Source organism: Emys orbicularis, chromosome 2, assembly GCF_028017835.1.
Source record: "Emys orbicularis isolate rEmyOrb1 chromosome 2, rEmyOrb1.hap1, whole genome shotgun sequence".
Lineage (NCBI taxonomy): Eukaryota > Metazoa > Chordata > Testudines > Emydidae > Emys > Emys orbicularis.
Genome location: NC_088684.1, coordinates 65,211,449 through 65,237,537, shown reverse-complemented (window position 1 = coordinate 65,237,537; position 26,089 = coordinate 65,211,449). Strand labels below are relative to the sequence as shown.

Here is a 26,089-nt window from a genome sequence, read left to right as displayed (position 1 = left end):
CAATTCCCATGATTTTTAGTGGTTGAATTGATAGGAAATTCCCTGGAGCAACTTTCACTGTAAGTTAATAGAGTTTAGTATGGCATATGTGTGATCATATTATATATATAAAAATATAAAAAAAAGGTTAAGGTTGCAAACTCAAGCACTAAAAACTTAAGAGATACCAGAATTAAGGTTGTCCAGTCAACCTTAATATGGATCCTTGTGTGTATGCATTATGATACAGCTGGGAGCAGCAATTGCAGGAAAACTCCTGCTCAGCCCCATCTGCCCTAAGCCGTAGCATGCTCGGTGCAGAAGGAATCATCAGAAAATTTAGCTGCCAAACTCTAAGTCTCTGCTGAGTATAGATCAATAGATTCCAAGACCAGAAGGCTCCATTGTGATCATCCAGTCTGATCTCCTGCACAATACAGGTGCATTACAGCATGTGAGAACTGAGATTTTTCCATTTTTGGAGGCTCATAGCTTGGCCAAATTTGGGCAACTTTTCACAGAAACATCAAAATGCACATTCCTAACACCAACATGACCCCCTCCCCCCGACCAAATTTCAAGTTCTTACTCCAAAGCATTTGGGCAATAAAGCTTTTCAACAAAGTGGTTATAAGAATTTTATTAACATGGGCAAAACAAAGTGTTTTCCCCTAACCTCATTCTCAGGAATGGCTGAATTGTTTTAGCTGAAACTGTTAAAAAAAAAATAATCAGCCTGAGGCAGAGACCTGGCTTTGAACATTTCAGCCCAAACACTTACAGTCTGGTAAAGTTATAAGCAACTGACACAGGGTGTCATAATGAAAAGTGTTGGGTAACCTTAATTATAGGTGGCACTACCAGCAATGCCTATAATATTAAAAAAAAAAAAGATAAAATAATCAATCATGATGAAAAAAATCATTGTTCTCTCTGTACTGCATATCAGTAGGCTTTTTAGTCCAAAGTGTCCTTCATAGCTGATCTTTAAATGCATTGCATAGAAAATATCATGAATAAAACTCAAAAAGCTATCTGTCACTGTACAGACAACTTTTCTAAATAATACGTTTTGCTCAGTCTGAAGCCATGAATCTCTGGTATTAATCATATTGTGTTTGGCCTCAAAATATATTTCAAGGACAGTCAATTACAATTGGGTTTCTTATTAGCTGGGCACTGCTGCATTATTAGGAAAAAAGGATTGTATAGGGGCAGAGTGCTATACAAAGAGATTATATTTTATTGAAGATAAAGCACTTTGTTCCACTCCTGTCAATTTAGTTCTGGGCCTATTTTGGTCTTTGTGAAACACAAATACATGAAACAAGTTTCACTTCTGCATGGAGAGATGTGGCAAAAAAGTAAACCTAGTGGCATATTAGAAATGAGGAAGAGACCGAACGACACAAATAATGCCAAATGATCAGATATCTTCCATACATTTCCATTGTTCTGTGTGTGTGATGCAGAATCAAAGGCAGTGATGCAGGAATGTGTTTATCACTACATTAAGAGCTGCCTTGTATTAAATGTCCCTAGGGGCACATTTTCAGCAATGAACCAGGATTTAGATTTATGACTCCCTGTGATGGGGCACCTGCTGCTCCTCCTGTTTTCTTTGCTCTCATACAGATTGCTCAGAGACCTTCCTTTTGGAGATATCACCCTGTAGTTTATATACAGTGCTTCACCTCACCACCTTACTATTTACAGAGTCATTCGGCTTAGCTATCCCTTCTACCAAGGGGTGGGGATGGGTGGGAAAGGTCTCTCCATACAAAGAGCTCCCTTATAGATCCAGCTTGCCTTGTGTCTCTCTCTCGTCTGCTCTGCACCCCCTTGCATTTCCTTCCTGTGCTTTGTTATCCAGCTTCCCTGTTAATGGGCTAATTAGCTCATTAGCTTCCCTGCCCCAATCTGATCTGGTAAACAGAAACTCCTCTCCTTAGTGCATGGTTACACTTGCGAGTTAGAGCGCAGCCCACTGCGCTCTAACTCATGACCCGTCCACACTGGCAAGGCACCTAGAGTGCTCCTGGTTCTCCACCTCGGTGAGTGGAATAACGTTTGATGCGCCCCCGCTGGAGCGCTGCGACGCCAGTGTGGATGCCCTGGTCTGTTAATGCACTCTGATCAGCCTCCAGAAGTGTCCCACAATGCCTGTTCTAGCCACTCTGGTCATCAGTTGGAACTCTACTGCCCTGCCCTCAGGTGACCAACCATCAGACCCGCCCTTTAAATTCTCTGGGAATTTTGAAAATCCCCTTCCTGTTTGCTCAGCCAGGCGTGGAGTGCTCTCAGCGAATCTTTGCAGGTGACCATGCCTCCATGCGCCAGGCGATCCCCAGTATAGAGCAATGGCCAGGTGCTGGGCCTCATCAGTGTTGGGGGGAGGAAGCTGTCCAGTCCCAGCTGCGCTACAGCCGTAGGAATTATGATACCTTCAGGCAGATATCAAGGGACATGATGGAAAGGGGCCATGACCGGGACGCTCTTCAGTGCAGGGTTAAAGTGAAGGAGCTGCGGAATGCCTACCGCAAAGCACGAGGCAGACAGCCACTCCGGTGCTGCCCCCGCAACCTGCCATTTTTACAAAGAGCTGGACGCGATATTTGGGGGTGACCCCACCTCCACTCCGAGGACCACCATGGACACTTCAGAGCCCAATCCAACAAGGCAGGAGGAGGAGGAGGAGCAAAGCAGGAGCGAGGGTGCTGAGGAGGAGGAAGACACCCCGGCATCCCTAGATGCATGTGTAAGGGGACTGTTGCCCCCTTATTAACATTCAGTGGGGGTGTTTTGATTGGCTTGCTCCCAGTACTAAAAGGGGAAGGGTCGATGGCAAATCAGGAGCCTGAGACTGACAGTCCCCAGGAACAATGGGGAGAGGCCAATGCTCCAGATCAGCCTGATTGACAGGCTAATCAGAGGGTCAGGAGGCGAGGGAGGCCCCGTCCTCCGTGTGAGCTGGAATTGCCTGGGTCAGACTGAGTGGGGCCGAGCTAAGGAGAAAGCAGGGGCCCAAGCTGAGCTGGAGAGCAGAACCGTGCCAGATCCAGAGGGGCCAGAGGCGCAGCCACAGAGCCAGAGACAAAGCCCAGGGAGAGCAGATCCTGAGCTGGGAGCAGAGCTGCAGCCCCAAAGCCAGAGCACAGCCAGGAGAGAGCAGGGGCCTGAGCTAAGTTGCTGGGAGCAGAGCTGCAGCCCCAAAGCCAGAGCACAGCCAGGAGAGAGAAGGGGCCTGAGCTAAGTTGCTGGGAGCAGAGCTGCAGCCCCAAAGCAGAGTCACAAAAGCAGCCTGCAGAGCAGACCTGCCCTGGGAGGAGAGCTGCAGCAACCTGAGCCAGAGGGGCCAGAGAAGCAGCCCAGGGAGCTGGAGGCAGAGCAGCAGCAGCAGCCGTGCTGAGGCAGAGTGGAGCTGGAGCTGGGGCTGGAGCAGTCCGGAGCTGGGTGCGGTGAGCAGCTGGGGAGAGTGAGGGGGACCCTGGCAGTGGGCCCAGCACAGGGAGATACCTCAGCCAAGAGGCCTTGCAGGCCAGACTTGGAGGGGGATCGTAACCCTGACAGGGCGGGGGCGACGCTGGGAAGAAGGGTCCTGCCACCTAGAGCCTGAGAGCGTGTGGCCACCGCCAGAGCAAGTGTTCAACCCGCAGCGTCCCTGCAGCACAGCCAGGGCCTGAGAAGGAGGCCCGGGACCTACAAGGAACAGACTGTGAACTGCCCTGACGTTCCAGAGACACTGCTTGTGATATTCCCTGCCTCAGAGCAGGGTGATGTGTTTCCTTTAACCTTTTCCATTTTTCTTTATTCTTTTTTTAAAAGTAATTGTTAATTAAATAACTTGTATTTGCTTTAAATTGTATAAAATGATCAGTGGGTCAGGGAGGTGCCCAGTGCAAAGAGAGTACCCCGGAGTGGGGACACCCTAGCCCCTGTCCTAGGTGACCACAGCAGGGTTGGGGGTCAAGCCCCCCAGGAATCCTGGGCCCAGCCTTGTCGGGGTTTACGAGGACTCTGCCAGACAGGAGAGTGGAAGGGGAGTCCTCAAGGGCAGGGAGGCCTCTGGGTAAAGGAAGTGGGAGCGAGGACTCGGATCCTTTCGTTAGCCCACTTCACCGGGGTAGTGCAGAAGCCAGGAAAGTTCCCCACAATAGCGGGACCATTCCCCCGCTTACATAATTGGCGTCACGAACAGGATCCTATCCACAGGGTCCATCCCATTGGTTTTCTGGTTAAGTTCTAGTAGCACGGTCCGGGTCTGGTTGAGCACCCTACCATGGCTGGAATTGAAGAACTACGAACCCAGTTGGCTGAACTTCAGCGCAGATTATCAGACCAAGCGGAGGCATTACAGCAAGCTAGAACTGAACAGAGAGAAGCCTTATCGCTGGCCAAGGCAGTAATAGACCAACAGACAGCAGAAGCTAAGAAACCCCCTACTATTTATGTCCCACGGGAACGGAAGGTCACGGAGTTTGGTGGCTTCCCGACTAGACCAGGAGACATTACAGTAGAGGAGTGGGTCAAGTCTGTGAAGGCGGCTCTGCGTGTGCTAAGAGTACCTGAAGAAGATCATGTGGACTTCATAGAGGAGCACCTCAAGGGCCAGGCCAAGGCCACAGTAAAGTTCATGGCAGTGGCAGACAAGAAAGATGTGGAAAAGGTATTTGAACTCCTCCTAGAAGTGTATGGAGACAAGGTACCTATTGGAACCCGACTAAAGGAGTTCTTTGAGAGAAAGCAGGAGCCTGGTGAAACTGTCCGGGCATACGCATATGACCTCCAGGAGAGAATGAGCAAAGTGGAGCGGCGAGACCCTCAGCGAGTTCCAGACCCAGATACGGTTCTGAAAGAGCAGTTGGTGCTGGGGCTCCGTGATGACTTCCTCCGACGTGAAATGAAAAGGAGGTTTAAAGAAGAGCCCAGTAAGAAGTTCCATGAACTCATGCAGGCTGCCATTATGTGGTCAGAAGAAGAGGAAGTTCCTGTGGCAGAGGCGGCCAAGCCTAACCCCCATACACGAAGTGGGGGCCTAGTGAATGCAGCTGCTGGGAAAAAGGCCCTGCCCCAAACAGAGCTAACATTGGAAAGCTTAAGTGAAGCTGTCCAAAAACTGGCGGTCCAACAGGGGGAGATGCTGAAAGTGATGACCGAGTTGATGAAAGAAAAAAATCCCATTAGTATGCCAAAGTATCCAAGGGCACCGGGATCCCGAAGAGCCCCACTGAAGGACGAGCTGGGAAGATACATTTGTTATACTTGCGAAAGGCCAGGACATACTAGCCGAGATTGTACACTGAGAAGGAGACTGGAGTCCCAGGCGCCTGAAATTCAAGAGGCACCGGGAGCAAGCAGCCAACCATCAGAAGGCCAAGTGGGGACTGAAGGGTTTCTACGGCTGTCCCTAGGAAAAGGGCAGTGTGTCAGCAGCGAGGAAAAGGACCCTGATGATGTTAGTATATTCAGTGACTTCTGTGGCCGAGCTTTCGGGGACTGCTTGACAGTGGATATAACCATAGCAGGGGTGAGAACCCGCTGTTTGATAGACACTGGCTCAGAAGTCACCACTATTTCTGAATCATATTTCCGAAACTGCTTAAAAGAGAGAGATCTGACCATGCATAATACCCGATTTGTACAGCTAACGGCAGCTAATGGACTTGCCATCCCTGTGGTGGGGTGTCTTGAAGCTGATGTAGGGTACATGGGTCGAACAATCCCTGGGAAATGCATCTTTATCCTAAAGGACACAGCTTCAGGAAAGACTTTAATGGAGAACAGAGTACCGGGAATTCTCGGGATGAATATTATAAGAGAGCTGAAAGAATTACTGTTGGTAGGAGAAGGAACCCAGGAGATGAACCGTCACGGGCAGCCTAGGAAGGACGCTACACTGAAGCGGGTACTAGCCCAAGTGGAGAGACATGGACATTTCCCGGGTCCAACGGGACAAATTGGCTATGTTAAGGTGGCAGGGAGACAGAAGGTGGTTATACCTCCCTGGAGTGAGAAGATTATTGATGGGCGCTGCCGGGTGCCAAGCGACTTTGACGGATACAGAGTGCTTGTTGAGCCAACACCTGGGGCCAGTCTCCCTAATGGGCTCCTGGTTGCAAATGTACTTGCTAATGCCAGCAAAGGAAAAGTGCCAGTCAGGCTGTTAAACTCAAGTAACAAGGCCATAAAGTTGTGCCCCCGAACCAGGGTGGCAGAGGTACACCGTCCTGAAGGAGTGGTACCCCCAGTGGGGGTGGCCTTGGAAGAAAATGGGGATGAGCTGCGGGTGACAGAAGTAAAAAAAGGCAAACAGGTTATCATATCGCAAGCGGCACCTGATGGAGAGCTACCCATTCCAGTCCAAGTGGACCTCCAACAGCTAACCCCTACACAGGTTGGCCGTTTGCGGGCGCTACTGGAGAGACATCAAGAGGTCTTTTCCAGGGATGAGCGGGACTTTGGTTACACCACCACAGTGACACACCAAATAGCCACTGGAGATGCTGTCCCGATAAAACAGAGACACCGGCGGATCTCACCACGAGTGTTCCAGGAGGTAAAAAAACACATTCTGGACCTAGTGACTCAAGGTGTCCTTAAAGAAAGCCACAGTCCGTGGGCATCACCCGCCGTGATTGTAATAAAAAAAGATGGTGGGGTGCGATTTTGCTGTGACTACAGGAAACTGAATGAGGTAACGCACAAGGATGCCTACCCACTACCCCGGGTGGAAGAGTCACTGGATGCATTAGGAAGTGCAAGAGTGTTTTCAACCCTCGATTTAACTTCTGGTTATTTCCAGGTTGCAGTGGAAGAACGAGACCGGGAAAAGACAGCAGTGACGACTCCGTTTGGGCTGTTTGAATGGACACGTATGCCATTCGGCTTGTGTAATGCACCTGCTACGTTCCAGAGACTAATGGAGGGGGTGTTAGGAGACTATATCTTAGACATTTTGCTGATATACCTGGACGATGTTATTGTGTTTTCCAAGGATTTTGAGAGTCATATGGAAAAATTGGACTTGGTTTTCACACGATTGAAGGAACATGGATTGAAGCTGAAGCCGAGTAAGTGCTACCTCCTACGTGAAAAAGTCAAATTCTTGGGCCATGTGATTTCAAAGGATGGAATCCAGGTAGATGAAGAGAAGACCAGGGCGCTGGAAAATTGGCCGGTCCCCAAGAATGCCAAGCAAGTGCGGCAGGCTCTAGGTTTCATGAGCTATTACAGACGATTTGTTCCAAAGTTCGCGCACATTGCTGCACCGCTATATGGACTAGTGGGCCAACCTGCCCAAAGGAAGGGAAGGGACCAATGTTTTGTGTGGGATGATGCCTGTCAGACAGCTTTTGACAAACTAAGACATCGGCTGATGTCACCACCTGTGCTTGCATATCCTGACTTTAGCCTGCCATTTATAGTGACAACGGACGGGAGCCTGCACGGCCTAGGTGCGGTGCTCAGCCAGAAGCAAGAGGGGGCCGAGCGTGTGATCGCATATGCGAGCCGAGGGCTGAGGAGGTCAGAAAGAAATGACAAAAACTACAGTGCTTTTAAACTAGAACTGTTGGCCTTGAAGTGGGCTATCACTGAAAAATTTAAGGATTATTTAGTGTACTCTAAATTCACGGTAATCTCAGACCACAATCCACTCCGATACCTCGCAACGGGTAATTTAGGTGCAATTGAACACCGCTGGGTGGCCCAACTCGCTGAGTTCACTTTTGAAGTACAGTATAAACCTGGAAGGCAGAACATCAATGCTGACACCCTGTCTAGATTGCCTCTGGAGGAGGAATCAGAAGAGGGCGAGGACCTGGAGAAAGACTTCCTAGTCATTCCTGCAGATGTCGTGCGTACGTGTTTGTGGCTAGAGAATCCAAAGCCCGAAGACGAAGTGACGGTAAAGGATGCAGTACAAAACCTGGTAAAAGGGGAGAGCGCAATAATCTCGGGGTACTCATGGGAGGAGATTCAAACTCTGCAACGAGAAGGTGATGTTGGACCTGTCTTAGTGGCAGTCATGAGCCGAACGAGGCCAGACCGGAGATTTGGGGCCAGATACCCCCAGTCTAAGAAGCTAGCCAGACAGTGGGAACGACTTAGATTACATCGTGGAGTGCTGTTCCGGGTAACATATCATCCCCGAGATGGTGAAGAAGTGTGGCAGTTAGTGGTGCCTGTGTCACTCCGCCGTCAAGTTTATGAAGCCAGGCATGATCATGGGGGGCATTTTGGAGACAGGAGCACTCTGGAGGTAATGAGGAGAAACTATTACTGGCCCACGATGGGTAACGACGTGCAAGTGTGGATCCGTCAGTGCAAACGGTGTGCCTTAGCCAAGGATGTGTTTCCTCCCAACCGAGCCCCTTTGACCTGTACTAATGTGACTGCCCCAATGGAGGTCCTAGCGATGGATTACACACGGCTAGAGAGATCTTCAGAGGGGTATGAGAACATACTGGTTCTCACGGACATGTTCACCCGATTCACTGTTGCAGTTCCAACTAGAAACCAGACAGCGCGGACAACGGCTGAAGCCCTCATAAAACACTGGTTTGTGTACTATGGTTGTCCGGCACGGTTACACTCGGATCAGGGGAGGAATTTTGAATCAGAGGTGATATCTGAATTGTGTAAACTGTATGGCATAGCCAAAAGCCGAACAACACCCTATCACCCGCAAGGAAACGCTCAGTGCGAGAGATTTAACCGGACAATGCATGACATGCTAAGAACGCTCCCGCCAGAAAAGAAGCGAGCCTGGCAGGAACATCTCCCTGAGCTGGTGTTGGCCTATAACAGCCATGTCCATTCGTCGACAGGTTACGCTCCTTTTTATCTCATGTTTGGGAGGGATCCCAGGTTGCCATTGGATATTCTGGACAGAGAGGGCCCTGAGGAGGATGAGGTGACCAATTTGGATGACTGGGTCAAAGGTCACCATGACAGGCTGAAGATAGCCTGTGACGTTGCTCTCAATACAACTAAAGACACAGCCCGAAGTAGGAAAAGGACTTATGATCGCAAGTCCAGTGGGGCTCTCATCAGGCCTGGTGACCGTGTACTAGTTCGTAACCATAGACACCGGGGGCGTAATAAAATACAGGACAAATGGGAGTCAAATCCCCACATTGTAGTCGCTCACAACAATCCCGAGCTACCAGTTTACACCATCCGGCCTGAACGAGGGGGTCCTGAGAGAGTAGTACATAGGGACCAGTTGAAACATTGCACTCTTAGTCCAGAGAGGGACCATAGGAGGCGTAGATCAGTACACCCCGAGGAGGCTGAAACCAATTGGGAAATGGTTCTAGTCCCACAAACCGAATACAGAGGGGGACAGAGTGGGGCAAACCCAAACCCTAACGAGAATGGCCAGATCCTTCAAACTGACCCAGTATTACCTGAGGATAGGGAAATAGAAAATATGGGTAACGAACCACCAGTCTTAAGAAGGTCGCAGAGGGCTAATAAGGGTGTACTTCCTGTTAGATTTAGAGATAATTATGTTATTGGTTCTATGTAGTGTTTTAATGAATATTGTTATATATGGTATTAAGAAGTAGATGTGGAATGTTAAATATGTTAAATGTTCTTTTGATAATTGTTAATGGGTTGTTGATATAAAATGATGTGGGTATATGTTGTTACTATGGGGCCCGGATGTACCGGTGTGAATATTGTGGATGTGGCAGTATTTTAGCAAGGGGGAATGTAAGGGGACTGTTGCCCCCTTATTAACATTCAGTGGGGGTGTTTTGATTGGCTTGCTCCCAGTACTAAAAGGGGAAGGGTCGATGGCAAATCAGGAGCCTGAGACTGACAGTCCCCAGGAACAATGGGGAGAGGCCAATGCTCCAGATCAGCCTGATTGACAGGCTAATCAGAGGGTCAGGAGGCGAGGGAGGCCCCGTCCTCCGTGTGAGCTGGAATTGCCTGGGTCAGACTGAGTGGGGCCGAGCTAAGGAGAAAGCAGGGGCCCAAGCTGAGCTGGAGAGCAGAACCGTGCCAGATCCAGAGGGGCCAGAGGCGCAGCCACAGAGCCAGAGACAAAGCCCAGGGAGAGCAGATCCTGAGCTGGGAGCAGAGCTGCAGCCCCAAAGCCAGAGCACAGCCAGGAGAGAGCAGGGGCCTGAGCTAAGTTGCTGGGAGCAGAGCTGCAGCCCCAAAGCCAGAGCACAGCCAGGAGAGAGAAGGGGCCTGAGCTAAGTTGCTGGGAGCAGAGCTGCAGCCCCAAAGCAGAGTCACAAAAGCAGCCTGCAGAGCAGACCTGCCCTGGGAGGAGAGCTGCAGCAACCTGAGCCAGAGGGGCCAGAGAAGCAGCCCAGGGAGCTGGAGGCAGAGCAGCAGCAGCAGCCGTGCTGAGGCAGAGTGGAGCTGGAGCTGGGGCTGGAGCAGTCCGGAGCTGGGTGCGGTGAGCAGCTGGGGAGAGTGAGGGGGACCCTGGCAGTGGGCCCAGCACAGGGAGATACCTCAGCCAAGAGGCCTTGCAGGCCAGACTTGGAGGGGGATCGTAACCCTGACAGGGCGGGGGCGACGCTGGGAAGAAGGGTCCTGCCACCTAGAGCCTGAGAGCGTGTGGCCACCGCCAGAGCAAGTGTTCAACCCGCAGCGTCCCTGCAGCACAGCCAGGGCCTGAGAAGGAGGCCCGGGACCTACAAGGAACAGACTGTGAACTGCCCTGACGTTCCAGAGACACTGCTTGTGATATTCCCTGCCTCAGAGCAGGGTGATGTGTTTCCTTTAACCTTTTCCATTTTTCTTTATTCTTTTTTTAAAAGTAATTGTTAATTAAATAACTTGTATTTGCTTTAAATTGTATAAAATGATCAGTGGGTCAGGGAGGTGCCCAGTGCAAAGAGAGTACCCCGGAGTGGGGACACCCTAGCCCCTGTCCTAGGTGACCACAGCAGGGTTGGGGGTCAAGCCCCCCAGGAATCCTGGGCCCAGCCTTGTCGGGGTTTACGAGGACTCTGCCAGACAGGAGAGTGGAAGGGGAGTCCTCAAGGGCAGGGAGGCCTCTGGGTAAAGGAAGTGGGAGCGAGGACTCGGATCCTTTCGTTAGCCCACTTCACCGGGGTAGTGCAGAAGCCAGGAAAGTTCCCCACAATAGCGGGACCATTCCCCCGCTTACACATGCAGCCAGGAGCTGTTCTCAAGCCAGGAGAAAGGTAGCCAGTCACGGCGGCCAGTGCTTGGGGAAGGACAAACACCAGAGGAGGTTCCCAGTAAGCGGCTTTTATTTTGGGAAGAAAGTTATTCGGTGTGGGCTTTTGGGGCGAGGAGGGTTCGGGCTGCATGCATGCCTAGATGTGGAATAGGGCATTGATGTGCTCTCTCACATCGCGGTAATTGGCCTCAGTGATCTCTTCAAAGGTCTCAGCCAGAACTTGGGCACTGCGCTTACGCAGGTTTTGTGGGAGAGCCACTGTGGTCCTTGTCCCAGTCAGGTTAACATGTCTGTGCCACTGTGCCGTGAGGGGCGGGGGGACCATTGCTGCACACAGGCAAGCTGCATATGGACCAGGGCGGAAGCTGCATTGTAGTAGCAGACCCTCCCTTGCTTCCCAGATCACCCTCATCAGCAAGATATCTTCCAGGACGAACTCCTGTGGAAAATGTGGGGACAGTGTTCAGTATAGGGGCCCCCTGCAGCTGTTGGCTCTTCCTAAGGCACAGAAACCCAGAGGACAGTACAGCCATGAAAGAATCAGTCCCCCTTAACCCTGTGCTTACATACCATTTTGGGGCTCCCATGGGTTATGTGCACTCGCGTTGGGACGGGCAATTTCTGCTATTGTGTAGACTGTGCTTGTCTTTAAGTACGGCTGAATCATTGCTCTGTCTGGTGTGAACAATGCTGCCTCTGTTAAGTGTTGCATTTTGCCTTTACAGATGCAACCTTGAGATCTCAGCCGTCTGTGTTATCACCAGCCGAGAGGCTGCAAAGAATCAGGAAGAGGCCACATAGAAGCAAAGAGGACATGTTGCATGAAGTAATGCAGCAGTCCCTTAACGAAAATCAAAAAGTGCAGGAGTGGCGGGAGAGTGAAAGGAGGGTTCGCCAGCTGAATGTGGATCGCCGGCACCAAAGCCCAGAGCAGCTGATAAGCATTATGGAGCACCAAGCGGACTCGATCCAGGCGCTCGTAGCCATGCAGGCGGAGCACTTCTGCCCTGCCCCCCCCCGTAGCCCTTGTCCCAAAACTCTTTCCCTTGTGCCCCCATGTCACCTCCAACCCACTTATCCCAACATCCGGGTTCTTATCGCCACCAGCTGCCTCCAACGCCTGTAGCTTCACCACCCAGCCCTGAAAAGTACGACCCTTACCCACTGCACTCAACCCCCATCACCATGCAGTATAGCCATCCTGAAGTGCAGCACTCATTGCACAGCACTCCAAACAGGAAGACTGAGTATGATAACAGGACATACGCAAAGCTGTGATTGTACCATTCCCCACCCCACCCCCTTGCCCTTTCTGTTTCCCAAGCAGTTGTGTTTCTTTTCAATAAATGCATTTTTTTTCTTCGAAAACATTATTTATTATTGCATAAAGTAAAAGATACCTTAACCCAGGAAAGCAACAGGCACTGCAAGTCAGTGAATCATACGTAGCAAACACAGATTCCTACTAGCATTGGAACCACTGCACTTCACTCTGGTGCAGGGCACCAGATATTACGGGTGGCTTTCAGCCTCAAATTGCTCCCTCAAGGCATCCCTAATCCTTGCAGCCCTGCACTTGGCCCCTCTAATAGCCCTGCTCTCTGGCTGTCCAAATTCAGCCTCCAGGTGTTGAACCTCCAAGTTCCATGCCTGAGTGAATCTTTCACCCTTCCCTTCACAAATGTTATGGAGGGTACAGCCCACAGATATAACCGCAGGGATGCTGTTATTGGCCAGGTCCAGCTTCCCATACAGAGAGCGCCAGCGGCTCTTTAAACGGCCAAAAGCACACTCCACAAGCACTGTCTCAGCCTGTTGGTGAACCGCTCCTTGCTCCTGTCAAGACTCCCTGTGTAGGGTTTCATGAGACACAGCATTAAAGGGTAAGCAGGGTCTCCAAGGATCACAATGGGCATTTCGACTTCCCCTACGGTGATCTTCTGGTCTGGGGAAAAGTCCCAGCTTGCAGCTTCCTGAACAGGCCAGTGTTCCGAAAGATGCGTGCGTCATGCACCTTTCCGGGCCAGCCTGCATTAATGTCAATGAAACGCCCACGGTGATCCACAAGTGCCTGGAGAACCATAGAGAAATAGCCCTTCCGATTATCGTACTTGGAGGCTAGGTGGGCTGGTGCCAGAATTGGAATACGCGTCCCATCTATTGCCCCTCCGCAGTTAGGGAAACTCATTTGTGCAAAGCCAGCCGCAATGTCATGCACGTTACTCAGAGTCACAGTTCGTCTGAGCAGGATGCGATTAATGGCCCTGCAAACTTGCATCAACACGATTCCAACAGTCGACTTCCCCACTCCAAACTGGTTAGCGACTGATCGTTAGCTGTCTGGAGTTGCCAGCTTCCAGATTGCAATAGCCACCCGTTGTCAGGGCAGCTCTCAATCTCGTGTCCTTGCGCCGCAGTGTGGGGGCGAGCTCATCACACAGTACCATGAAAGTGGCTTTTCTCATCCGAAAGTTCTGCAGCCACTGCTCGTCATCCCAGACTTGCATGACGATGTGATCCCACCACTCAGTGCTTGTTTCCTGAGCCCAAAAGCGGCGTTCCACAATGGTGAGCATGACCATGAATGCCACAAGCAATCTCGTATCGTATGTGTTACTCGAGTCGATATCATCGTCAAAGTCCTCACTGTCACTTTGGATCTTAAGGAATAACTCGACTGCCAAATGCGATGTGCTGGCGAGACTCATCAGCATATTCCTCAGCAGTTCGGGCTCCATTCCTGCAGACCGAAAGGGAAGACAGAGCGTGCAGTACAAAAAATGTTGAAAGATGGGGCCAATTGTGGACAGAAGCAGAGGGATTGCTGGGATGCGAACCAATGCATCACAGCGTGTTGGGACAGGACCCAGAATGGCCCGCTCCCCCCACCCCCTTCCCACAAACCACAGCGCCAGAATGGGAAGAGGTGCTCTGTGGGATAGCTGCCCACAATGCACCGCTCCCAATGCCGCTGCAAGTGCCGCAAATGCGGCCACACCAGTGCGCTTGCAGCTGTCAGTGTGGACAGACTGCAGCGCTTTCCCTACTGTGCTCTATGAAGGCTGCTTTAACTCAAAGCGCTCTACATCTGCAAGTGTAGCCATGCCCTTAGTCAGGCCCTTCCTGGGAGCATCATTGGTTAAACAGTGATCAGGGTGCTGGTTCAGTTGCTATTTCCGAGCACTCTGTCACACTCCCATTAAAACCAATGGGAGTTACAGAATTTAAACCCCACACAACTCTTCCTCAAAAGGAAAAATAATCACAAAAGAGCATTCAACAAGATCATGGCTATGCCTCCCCCTGTGTATTTATCAAGGACATGCAAACCTTTATGAGAGGGACCATACTAGCTTAGACTGTTTTGTCAGAACTGTTCTAACTAGCTCTAGAGTAAAGTCTTCTCGGCGTTCAAAGACTGGTCATGTCTTTGTTGTGTGCCACTTGGGTCTAAAGCATGTGATAGGAACAGAGAGTATTGTCATATTACATTTTTACAAGAGTTGAAATTGGAGCTGGTTGACAGGATCAGGGGCACAGAAGTCAGCAAACAGAGCTGAAAACAGGGGAGTTTGGGGGGAATTTGAGGGGGAGTTTCTTAGGGGAGTTTGATGGAGAGTGTTAGGGGAGCTTGAGGGGGGACTTTGTTTGGGGGGGTTTGAGGGAAGGTGTGTGTGGTATTTTTGTAGGTTTGGAGGGTTTGTGTGGGGGGGGGGCAGGAGGTGATTCCTTCTTAACAGAAGCTTAGCAGTGAAGGCTATGACAGCTACAGAGGCAGCAGTGGTAGTGACCCAAGGAATGGAAGAGATAATGAAGATGACTGGATGTACTTCTCTTGAAATAGTGTTACACTGTTGACTCATATTTAGCTTATGATCCACTATGACCTCCAGCTCCCTTTCCGCAGTACTCCTTCCTAGGCAGTCATTTCCCATTTTGTATGTTTGCAACTGATTGTTCCTTCCTAAGTGGAATAATTTGTATTTGTCCTTATTGAATTTCATCCTATTTATTTCAGACCATTTCTCCAGTGTGTCCAGATCATTTTGAATTTTAATCTTCCAAAGCACTTGTAACCCCTCCCAGCTTGGTATCATGGTATCATCCATAAACTTTATAAGCGTACTTTCTATGCCATTATTTAAATCATTGATGAAGACATTGGACAGAACGGGACCCAGAACTGATCCCTGTGGGACCCTACTTGATATACCCTTCCAGCTTGATTATGAACCACTGATGATTACTCTCTGGGAATGGTTTTCCAATCAGTTATGCACCCACCTTATAATAGCTTCATCTAGCTTGTATTTCCCTAGTTTATGAGAAAGTCATGTGAGAGAGTATCAAAAGCCTTACTAAAGTTAAGATATACCACATCTACTGCTTCCCCCCATCAACAGTTGTTACCCTGTCAAAGAAATCTATCAGGTTGGTTTGACATGCTTTGTTCTTGACAAATCCATGCTGACTGTTACTTATCACCTTATTATATTCTAGGTGTTTGCAAGGCTGCCAAAGAGCTGGAGGGTTTGAAGAAGTGGTCTCTGTCCAGGCAGATCATGGGGTTCCAGGAAGAGAGGAGTTTAAAGGGGAGATTCTTTGCCCAGGGACACCAGGGGAAAGAGTGATCCTTGCCCAGGCAAATCCAAATTCACTTAACACTACCCACTGCCCCCACCTGCAGGACTGCATTGCTGCTGCCACTGTTGCTTCATTACCCTCCTGGATCTTGAAGACTCTCAGCTGCCTACTCATGGGCAGGTGAACCTTGAGGAGGCTAGCCCCCGGCCTGGCCCACCCCACCGCCTGAGGTCCTGCCCCTCTAGTCCCCTTCCCACCACCGAAACCAGGAGCCTCCCCTACAGCCGCCAGCCCTCCATCCCCAGCCTTGGGGTGGCTAAACACCTCCCAGCCCTGGAGCTCCAGGTGGGTGGCGCACAGCCCCCCGGAGCACCAGGCAGGTGGTGCATGGCCCCCCAAGCCCCAGAGCACTGGGCAGGCAGTGTACGGCACCCCACCCATCCCTGGTGCACCGGGTGGCACAGCTCCAGCACCAGGGCCCCCCCAGCGCTGGATGTCCCCAGCCACGCCAAGTCCCAGCCAGCTTCCCGGAAGAGAAGCAGTCTGCCTGGGCTGAGGCCGACTAGCGACAAGCAGGAGGGGGCCTCGGGGCGGAGTGTGGGTGGGGCCATGCGGGACTGATTGGGGAGGCACAGCCTTCCCTAGCCTACTATATGTGTTGTCCATGTGCCCACTCCACTACTTATGGGTCACTGGCTCCGTACTCCCTCGCTGTTTGGTTCACTGCTCCCATGCCCTTTTCTCCCATTCTCTTCCCATAATGAGATGACAAACCTATAAGAGGAGGAGCAGAGCAGAATTGGGGAGGTGGAAAGAAGCCTACAGGTTGGGCCAACACATTTTTTTGCAAGAGGGGAGGGGCAACAGTGAGCAGAGACAGCCCTTAGCTGCTGGGCTCACTGTCTTATTCTGTCTCTTTCTTCAAAGCAAACGAGAGAGGTTTGAGTGAGGTTCTATGCCCTGGATTCTAGCAGTCTAAATGTTTGTCTGCTACACTGAAGCTCATCTAAACTCTCAGAACCTGGGAGCTGCAAGACTCGGTTTGAAATCTTGTCAAAATATGGTTTGGTGTGAGATTTCTGGGTATCCCGGCTTCTGGCGAGGAATCTCTCTTCCATCAGAACAGCCTGTCTGCTTCCACCTTTTGCAAAAGTCAAAAATAGATACTTTTTTAACACCACACACAAAAAACACTCTAGGTTTCATTCGGGTCTTGCGCAAAGTTTCAGTGACATTTCTATTTAGTCTGAACTAGTTTGCCCATTTTTATAAATAATGAAATGCTCTTTTCTCCGCTGTCATATTTGTTACATAAAAGTGACGGATCAAAGAACAAGTCTTAGTCCAGCGATGATATCCCCGTTTAATACACGGCCACAATCATAAGCAGGATGAGGAGTTTTGGTTTAAAGTCAATAGATCTCCTGAGATGAAAGGCAAGTGCCAGCAGACCTTCCCTAATAGCCTTTTGTTTGGTTGTCTTTATCCACTTTAACCAATGCTATGGGCATTTGTCCTCTCTGTGACATTTTAATAGAAGTCATTCAGTGTCTACTTTCATCATGTCTGAAATTCTTTTAGCCGAGAATAGATGAGCAGATACTGCAAGGCCAATGTGAAGGAAATACAGAATAAAAGTGCTATACTAGTGGTGTAGATTTCTTCAATAATATGGCTCAGGGGAACAATGCATGTTTAAGGAGACTGACTCTACAGAGATGTTTCCCTTTTAAAGCAGCTTTTGCTTTTACAGTTCCTGATGTATGAGAAATTCGCTGGTGTACTTTATCCACTTTACCCCTGGCTGTTTGCACGCATTCATGTGTCTCCCTTTATTGCCCTTTTAAATCTGGTCAAAGTGACTCAGTGTTTTCTTCTCTGCCCCCCAGAAACACAGTGCCCCCGTTCACCTATTGATTTGATATCATAACTGATCTATTACCCTCAGGCCAGGCTGCAAAGCTCTTCTGTTTTCACAGGCTTTCTATAGGGTAGGAAATAGCTAGGAAGGGAGACTTTTAGTCTGGATAGGTTGGGGAAAGTTATAAATGTTGTGTATAGGTCCAATTGATATTGTATGTATTTTGCATTACATTTTTTCCAATGTGTCTATAGTCCAGTGATAGCCACATTTTAAATCCATCTAAATAAAGAAACATCTCTCCAAATCAGCATCTTGCATTGATCACCAGTAAACCAGAGTAATATAATGGCTAAGTGCCAAATCCGTCCCCAGAGATGAAAAAGAGTCTCCTATTTATTCACAATTAAAGCAGTTACTCCCTTAACTCAAGTGAGAGAGGCTTATACTGGGTTAGTCCCTTCTGATGGCTGTGGTATGTATATGTGGCTACCATTTGTTCCTTCAGCATACTGTGCTTACTCGAGCTAGTCAAAATTCTCTAAATTTAGAATTTTTGACTCAACTTTTCATCCAAAACTCAATGTTTGGCCACCTTCCTCTCTCCCTGAAAATTTTAATACAAAAAAAAAAAATCAGGTTTTTCAATTAGTGGTTACCATTAAAAGGTCAACATTTAGCCACAGTTGGCTCCCTTTTTTTGTCTGAAATACCCCGCAGTTATTTTTCCAAATATAAGGAAATGACAGGGTTTTTTTCCACTGTGACCACATGTTGACTTTTAATGATGGATACTGTGCTATCATTTTACTTTGGAAGGTTCTGTACCAGGACACAGGCCAACCCGCTATATGTTGCTTCGTTGCAATACTAGAAAGGTGCTGCACTACTGTCAATGCCAGCCTTACCTCATGCCTCCCAGAAGTGACTTACAGCAGACCATGGAGGCAGAAGATCCTAATCCAGTCAGTGAGGAGGACAGGGTTCATGAAAGAACGGAGAGGAAATTGGGAGCTGTTGCAGGAGCTAGTGTGGTGACAATAGCCAAAGAAATTTTATTGACCAGGAATTCTGGCTCCAGGCATAGCTATAACAGCAACAACATGAAACCATGTGAACATCTTCAGGTGAAAAATCATTTAACCAACAGACAAAACCATTACAGATTTTAATAATAAACGTTGTCAGGGTCAAGTCAATGTTGTCCCTCTTATCACTGGCGCATCACAATTCAATCCAAGCCCAAAGTTCCACCTACAACAAACCACCAGAGGATAACACAAAGACAAACAGAATTAGCTCTGAGGTCTTGACTACTCTCCTAAGCTTATTGCTAAGCCTGCTGTCTTGGAGAAGCTTGGAAACATGGTTCCTCTTAGAAACCTGGCATCTATATCGTTCCTCTGCTGTTTTGATGACTTCAAATGAATAACTGTAGCTAATAGTTCACAGTGAGCCATCGGTTTGGTAGCTCAGAGAGTTTTGTTAAGTTCTCTAGCCTATTTCTGATTACTCAGTATAGCAGTAGCAGATGCATTCATTCAGCAGACCTCTAGAACAGAATTCCATATAGCACCCCAGGAGTTTTATGGCTTCAAGTTAAACCTTAAAGTACTTCCAGATCTGATGGTCTTTTGGTTGCCTTCCCACTATCCCAACATGTAATTTCAAATTTTGTATACTCCGCAAGGTACAGAGGTATAATCAAATAATTTTGCAGACTTCTCCACGGGCAACTTTATTCCCCCCACCCTTTAAAAGAACAAGGAAGCTACATTTTTAAAAAACAACAAAAACATGTTAATGTAAGTTAATGGGTCAGATTTTACACCCACAGATGCTAAGAAATTCAAAGTTATAGTTTGACACCCACCATAACTTAGTCACAGTGAGCACACACCTATATGACATATAATACAGAGGGTACGGCACAGCAGGCATTGCAGTACAAAATGCAGATGAGCAATGCGTCCCGGTAACTTTTGAATTCCTCACTTCTGTTGTATAAAATCTCAGCCACACTGTTGAGAGTGAACTGAGGGTTTTTTCACATTTAATTAGACTGCATGCTATTTTGGAGAGAGGACATGTTTGCATGTAACACCTCTGCCGGGATTCCAAAGTGGTGACGTGACAGTTACTCAAGCTAGAAGTCATACCAGAGACTAATTTGGTTTGAATGTTAGTCTGTGGTGGTGGGGAACCCCAGAATAACAATTTTTAGCATGCTTTTTGGAGTTTTGGATATTTTTTAAATTCTTAAATGGTTCTGAGCTGCTTCAGCAAAGTAGTAGGAGGAGGAAAAAGTGAAAGAATTCCCTCTTCAGCCCCAAGGTTACCTTACAAGCAATTTGGTTAGACCATGTGATATGGCAGTGTGATTCTATCACAAATTCAAGTTTACTAAACAAATCTGTGCTCTATACCCTAATTTATTGGTACCATCTGCCAAGATACATGAACGGATGGTTTATGGGCCCTCATTAATTTGCACTAATGACTGGGAGACCTATTGTGAATTATTGAATTTTGTGAATTAGTCAGTATGGCAGGAGAACAAACACACACACACAAAAAACCCTGGGATAGTGCACCCCAACGTTCACTTTATACTTCAGTTTTCAATATGATAATATTTCAGCATATACTAGTGTATGTACTTGGGTACGCTTTATACCCCCCCCCCCCCAAAAAAAGCAAAATCTTATTTGACTAAGATTTAGCTACAGCCCTCTGTTAGTAAATCCTTCTTAGAAGAGAGGACTTTTGGTGAGAATCGTTAGGCTCATAGATTAGCAACGGGAAAATTAATGAGTTCTTACAGTGTCTTTTTAAAATTGAATTTAGTGCAGGGAGAAGCTGTGAGATTAAACAGGAAACCTTCTAACTATCCACCAAACAGCAAAAGCCTGGGCCAGGGGTCGGCAACGTTCGGCACACGGCTCGCCAGGGTAAGCACCCTGGTGGGCCAGGCCAGTTTTATTTACCTGCTGACGCGGCAGGTTCGGCCGATCGCGGCCCCCGCTGGCCGCGGTTCGCCATCCCGGGCCAACGGGAGTGGCGGGAAGCCACGGCCAGCACATCGCTCGCCCGCGCCGCTTCTCGCCGCCCCCATGGGCCTGGGACGGCGAACCGCGGCCAGTGGGGGCCGCGATCGGCCAAACCTGCCGCGTCAGCAGGTAAATAAAACTGGCCCGGCCCGCCAGGGTGCTTACCCTGGCGAGCCGCGTGCCAAACGTTGCCGACCCCTGGCCTGGGCAGTACCAGTACAAGCCTCCCCAGCACCCTGAGCCTGAGGAACTGTGCTGGTGGGGGTGGGAAAATAGTCAGCCCCCATGCTCATTCAATGGGTAGACAAGCATAAAAATTCACCTCAGCTGGCTAACACAACCTGCCCTGTTTACATGAGGGCTTCAAAATGTGTTAAAGCACGTTAGCTAACATGTTTTAAAAATACACCTTTTATCCTAGCCTACATAAAGCCATAGGCCACTGAAGAGGCATCAGACGGCAATAAGTATCAGTTCCTATCACCACCAAACTAGGCTAGTTTTGGTCCCGGGACCTAGAGCTGAAAGGCTCCTTACACCACTATGGCATCAGTCACAGTACTTCTCTGTGGAGAAACTGTTACTGAACTATTAATATACCATCTGTGGAAGCTCTAAACCATTATAGGGACTGATCAAATGTACTGAGAAGCAAGAAGCTTTAGTTTTTGTGCTCAATATAGAGAAAAATGACCTGATTTAAACACTTTTGCTTGTGATTAAAACCCTTCCCAAATGTAGGCGAAACTGTGTTCAAATGGAAAAGGCTGTGCATTTATTTGCATTGGTGAGGGGATTTTTACACAGATTGCACTGGACTTTTGAAGGAGAGATGATTTTGCTTTTTGATTGCAAACGATTGTGTACACACATTGTCATTAGCGATGTGTTTGAGTCACAAAATTCAGAACTGGAATGTGATTTCAATCTGAACTTTCCCAAATTTGAAAATTTGTTTGGATTTTGTGTGTTGGTTCAGCTCATTGGTGGTTGAAGTCCATGTCAAACAGTTCGGAAGGTTTGGATCCAGTGTTCCACCTCAGACCCATTTCTAACTTTTATGTTCAGAAGTTTAAACTTCCCTCTCTAATATCCTTTGGTGTCAGATTTGTATTTACTGTTAGAAGATCATCTTGATTTTTAGCCTTCAGCACAAAAGAATGAAGAAAGAACAGTAGAAGGTTTCTGCTGCGTGTTCACATGGCAAAATAAATAAATAAAAACACGGTGATGGAGGGAGTGGGAGGAAGTGGTGAAAAATTGCCTCTCACTCAACTCATAGATATTCCTCCCAAGTTATTTAACATAACATTATGTGCTTGACAGTTTTCAGTCCCAGACTGCTGTGCATTGCAGTGCAGAGGTGGCACATAAAACTTGAGAGAGGGAAAGAACTGAGTTATCCTCCCTTCTGATCTCTGAACTAGGAGAGTCTTTACAGTCTGAAAGAAAAAAGTATATTGAGGTGGATGTGGACTTCAGCATTTTCTTGAGAGTTCCACTCTGGCACTTTAGTGTTTATTTCTGTTACTGACTGCTTTGGAGGGGGAAAAAAGCACTGGAAAGAGAGAGAGAGAAAGTCAAACCAAAAAAGAGGAATTCTGCAATAGAAAGTCTTTTCTACAGCACCAGTTAAGTTAATAACTGGAAACAAAAAGTTTCCTACAATCTGATTATGATGCTGTCATATTCTAGCCCCATGGAGCCAGATAAGTACATAGATAGCTAGTCTGAGAAATCCCCAGATGTCACAGTTTCATCACCAGTGCAGAAACTGAAAGACTACTACTGATTGCAAACGGCTTTGGATCAGGTCATTAATGCATTTCCAGACTTATTTGCAAGATGCAGTCCCTGCTCCCAGAAAACTCAATGACAAAATTATCATTGATATCAATGGGAAGGTTTAGGCCCAATTTTTTTTTAAGAAAGACTCAGCTAGAGATAAAAAAAATGTACTCAAGACACACACACAAAAATTCTCATAATAAAATGCACCTTTCCACGGAATCACAAAGGCACAAGAAAGACAAAGAATTCCTAAAAGCACGAGTTCTCCAACAGAAAATCAACTTTAGTTACTTTCATCTTGCCTCAGAGAAATCAGCAGAGAGCCCAAGTGTGATCAGGGAGAGATCTCACACAGCTTAGTGCAACTAGCTAAAAACAATACAAGACACAATATACGAGACATGAGCTTTTCTTTCAAATATATTTCTGCTCTGATTGGTGACTTTGTGAAAATGGCACACTGGGGCTCCAGAGCTGTCGCTCAGCAATATCCATATTGAATGTACAAAGTTGAAAAGAAAAATGATGGGTGTTTCTAACTGATAGCCCTACAAACCCAAGCTGGGATATAAAAGTCAAGCTGGGCTCTTTCCTGTTCATAAGGCCCAGTAATAAAGACTCTGCAGGATGCTGCAGCAAGCTACCCTCTGTACCCCTTGGGGAATCCTATTGCCTTTTGGGGTTTCCACAGGTAATTAAGGCATACACTGTTTAAATGTGAATGCATTTAAACAATGCGGTTGTATGGGTGGCTTCGCTATTGTACTTAGTATATCCCATTGTACACAAGCCAGAATCACTGACCTCCAGAGCTGTGTTGGGCTGACAGTAGTAAAACTTACTTTCCCCACTAAATTATATGTATATGGGCCAAGGGGAGGTATGCCAATATACACCACTGACCACCTGGCCCATATAATTCTGAATGCACGTAGAAAGTAGATTTACTTTGGGAAAAGGTGCCATTAGGGCTGGTCACAATACTCTGAGCGAAATGTTTTCTCATTGGAAAATGGAGTTTAGTTGAAATTGAAATTTGCCATGGGAAAAGAGCAATAGCAGGAAAATTGAACCAAAACATTTTGTTTTGGGTCAACATTAATCTCAATGTCTGCCTGAACTACCATGGTGATTTATGGGAGTTGTAGTTCCAGGCCCCTAATTCCTCTATGCTCCCTTGTTTCCTGGCCATACTACATCTCTTATGTTGCACTCCAGTCTCTCCCTGTGGCTGAGCTACTGGGAGAGACAGTCTGCAGCTCTGCTACAGAGACCAAGAGGGACCCAGAACTACAGCTCCCATGAGGCACTGTGGTGGCTCAGGCAGACACAGAGAATAATGTCATTCTCAATGGAAATGTTTCAGAAATTGTCATTCTGTGAAATGTTTCTATATTTTGACTTTTCATCCCAAACTGGGACAAAAGCAAATATCAAAATATGGGAATTTCCCATGGGATGGAAATGCCATTTTCCGATCAACTCCAGGTGCTCTTTTTTCATCATCTTTATACAGAGCAGAAATCCACTTTTGGCTTTGCTGAAAGTTCGTACATTTCAATTTTTCCCCAGGTGCATCTACTTTAAAGGCCATATCCTCGCTGGTGTTAATCATCATAGCTCTGTTGAGGTCAATGCAACCACACTAATTTATACTAGCTGAGGAGCTGGTCCTAAAATTCTTACCGAATGCTATAGCCATAATGGAAATAATAATTGCATTCCTTTGGAGCTGGTGACTAGCAAAATGTATCATTAGTGAATGTATCTTCTTAGTTGTTTATAAAGAGGTCCCAGTTCCTGTCAGAAAGCAGCCAACTTGCCTCTCTCTGTGGGTGTCATCAGCACATATATGCAGCAGCAGTTGCACTGTTTCCAAAAGTGAAAGGAGCCTAGCCTATTCCCTGATAGACCCTGACATTTATATGATGTGAATGTAGATACAATATATCATTTACAATGTACCTTTAAAGAAACTCCAGTAGCCTCCTATGTATTATGTGTACCACATTGCAGTAGCATCCTATTGCACCTAAGCAAACACCTCTGTGAGACTACTCTACCTGAATGCTAATGCTTGGATATTTGTACTAAACCTCAGCAGCAAGCACTTAGTGGTGTCAGTTTCCATGGTGCTGTCACATGCTCTCTCTGTCAACACCTTCACATATCAGCATTTCCCACCCGCCTTGCTCCCCATAATGTGCTGCTCACTCACCCAGAAAGTTCAGCTATTGTAATGATGATTTAAGGGGGAATGAGAAAGGGGGGAGGGGCAAGGGCAGCAGAAAGGGTGAAAAAGTGAGCTGTGTGTCGGAACAGGAGTGGGAATTTGCAGTTCAGTTATGTAACACAATAAGGAATTAAAATTAGTCCCCTCAAGTGATGTTCAGGAAACAAGCTGTGTTCATCACCCAGGCTGCATTTCCCTTCTTGGCACAGTATGGTATGCTGGAGTGGAATCAGAAGAAATTTGGGCAGAGCTCTTGATATCCGCTTTTTTTAAGCACTAGAAACCAAGGTGTAACTGCACAGAGGGAAATGGGATAGTGGCTCCTTAAAACATGTGTTTCTTAGTCCTCCTGCACTACCCATCTCCCCACCACAAGCCGACTACTGATTAAATGGTGCATCAGATGGTAAGATGCAAACTTGTTCCTTTGACTTTAGTCCTGCTGGCTGCCTGACTAATTTGGTGCATCTGTTAATTGCCTTCCATTTCTTTCTTCTCTACAGGACAGCTTTCCTGCTCGCTTTGGAGGAGTCCATTTTGTCAACCAGCCCTGGTACATCCATGCCCTGTACACGCTAATCAAACCATTCCTCAAAGACAAGACAAGGAAAAGGGTAATTAGAGGGGGAGAATACCTGTGAAGCTTCAGACCCGAATTAGCTTGAATAGTTCCCTACTTTCTTTGCTTTATTCTTTTTTCTCTGTGTTTTTTTGAATGGGCCTCTGAGAACTGCAGCTATGACTGAAGCCTCAGCTGGAGTTTGCAATTAGCCTAGATTTAATCAATAATTCAGCAGAAATAGGTTATTTTCAGAATCCAAGTCAGGGACCACAGAACCTTTGATTACTTACAAAGAACAGGCACTATCCTGTCATACAATGGACAAGGCATGCCTATGGACAGAGGAAGTATTTACTGAGCTGTGATAGTGGAGGGACAGGTACAGTCTCCCATTGAAGCCACCCATATGAAGAAGCTCCCATAGGGCTAGATCTCTGCCCAGTGAGGTACTATCAACTCCAAGGAACTTGCCAGTTTTGCTTCTTCAGCAGGTTGCCTTTCTTAATTCCCACTGGTGTCCACAAAACTTCCACTTCTCTATATCAGCTCACACATCAGGAGAAGAAGCAGGTCTTTGCTGCAGAGATGTACCTGGATTATTGGACCTCACTGTCCTTGCCCATTTTTATCCTGAAGTCCATAGTCACTAAAATGGATCTCAGAAAGGCACCAAAATCTGGCCTGGGCTCCATCTGAGGAGTCTTGAACAGGCTGAGGAGTCCTTCAGTGTGAAAACATGTCTGCATTAAAGAGCAGAAGGATAACTGGAGCTCGGCAGAGTGTTCAAATAAAACCCTAAATTACTAGAAGCTTTGTGTGGTTCAGTGTTTTGTTACAAATTCAGAAACTGAGG

General features: G+C 47.6%; 1 protein-coding gene across 1 annotated transcript in view; it reads left to right on the top strand.

Annotated features, from left to right (window-relative positions):
• The window catches only part of CLVS1 (clavesin 1), a 119,000-nt gene that overhangs the window by 77,128 nt on the left and 15,783 nt on the right, over window positions 1–26,089 (top strand). Inside the window, exon 3 of the mRNA XM_065399932.1 lies at window positions 25,178–25,288. Coding sequence (XP_065256004.1) covers window positions 25,178–25,288 — 111 coding nt within the window. The remainder of the gene's footprint in view (window positions 1–25,177; window positions 25,289–26,089) is intronic.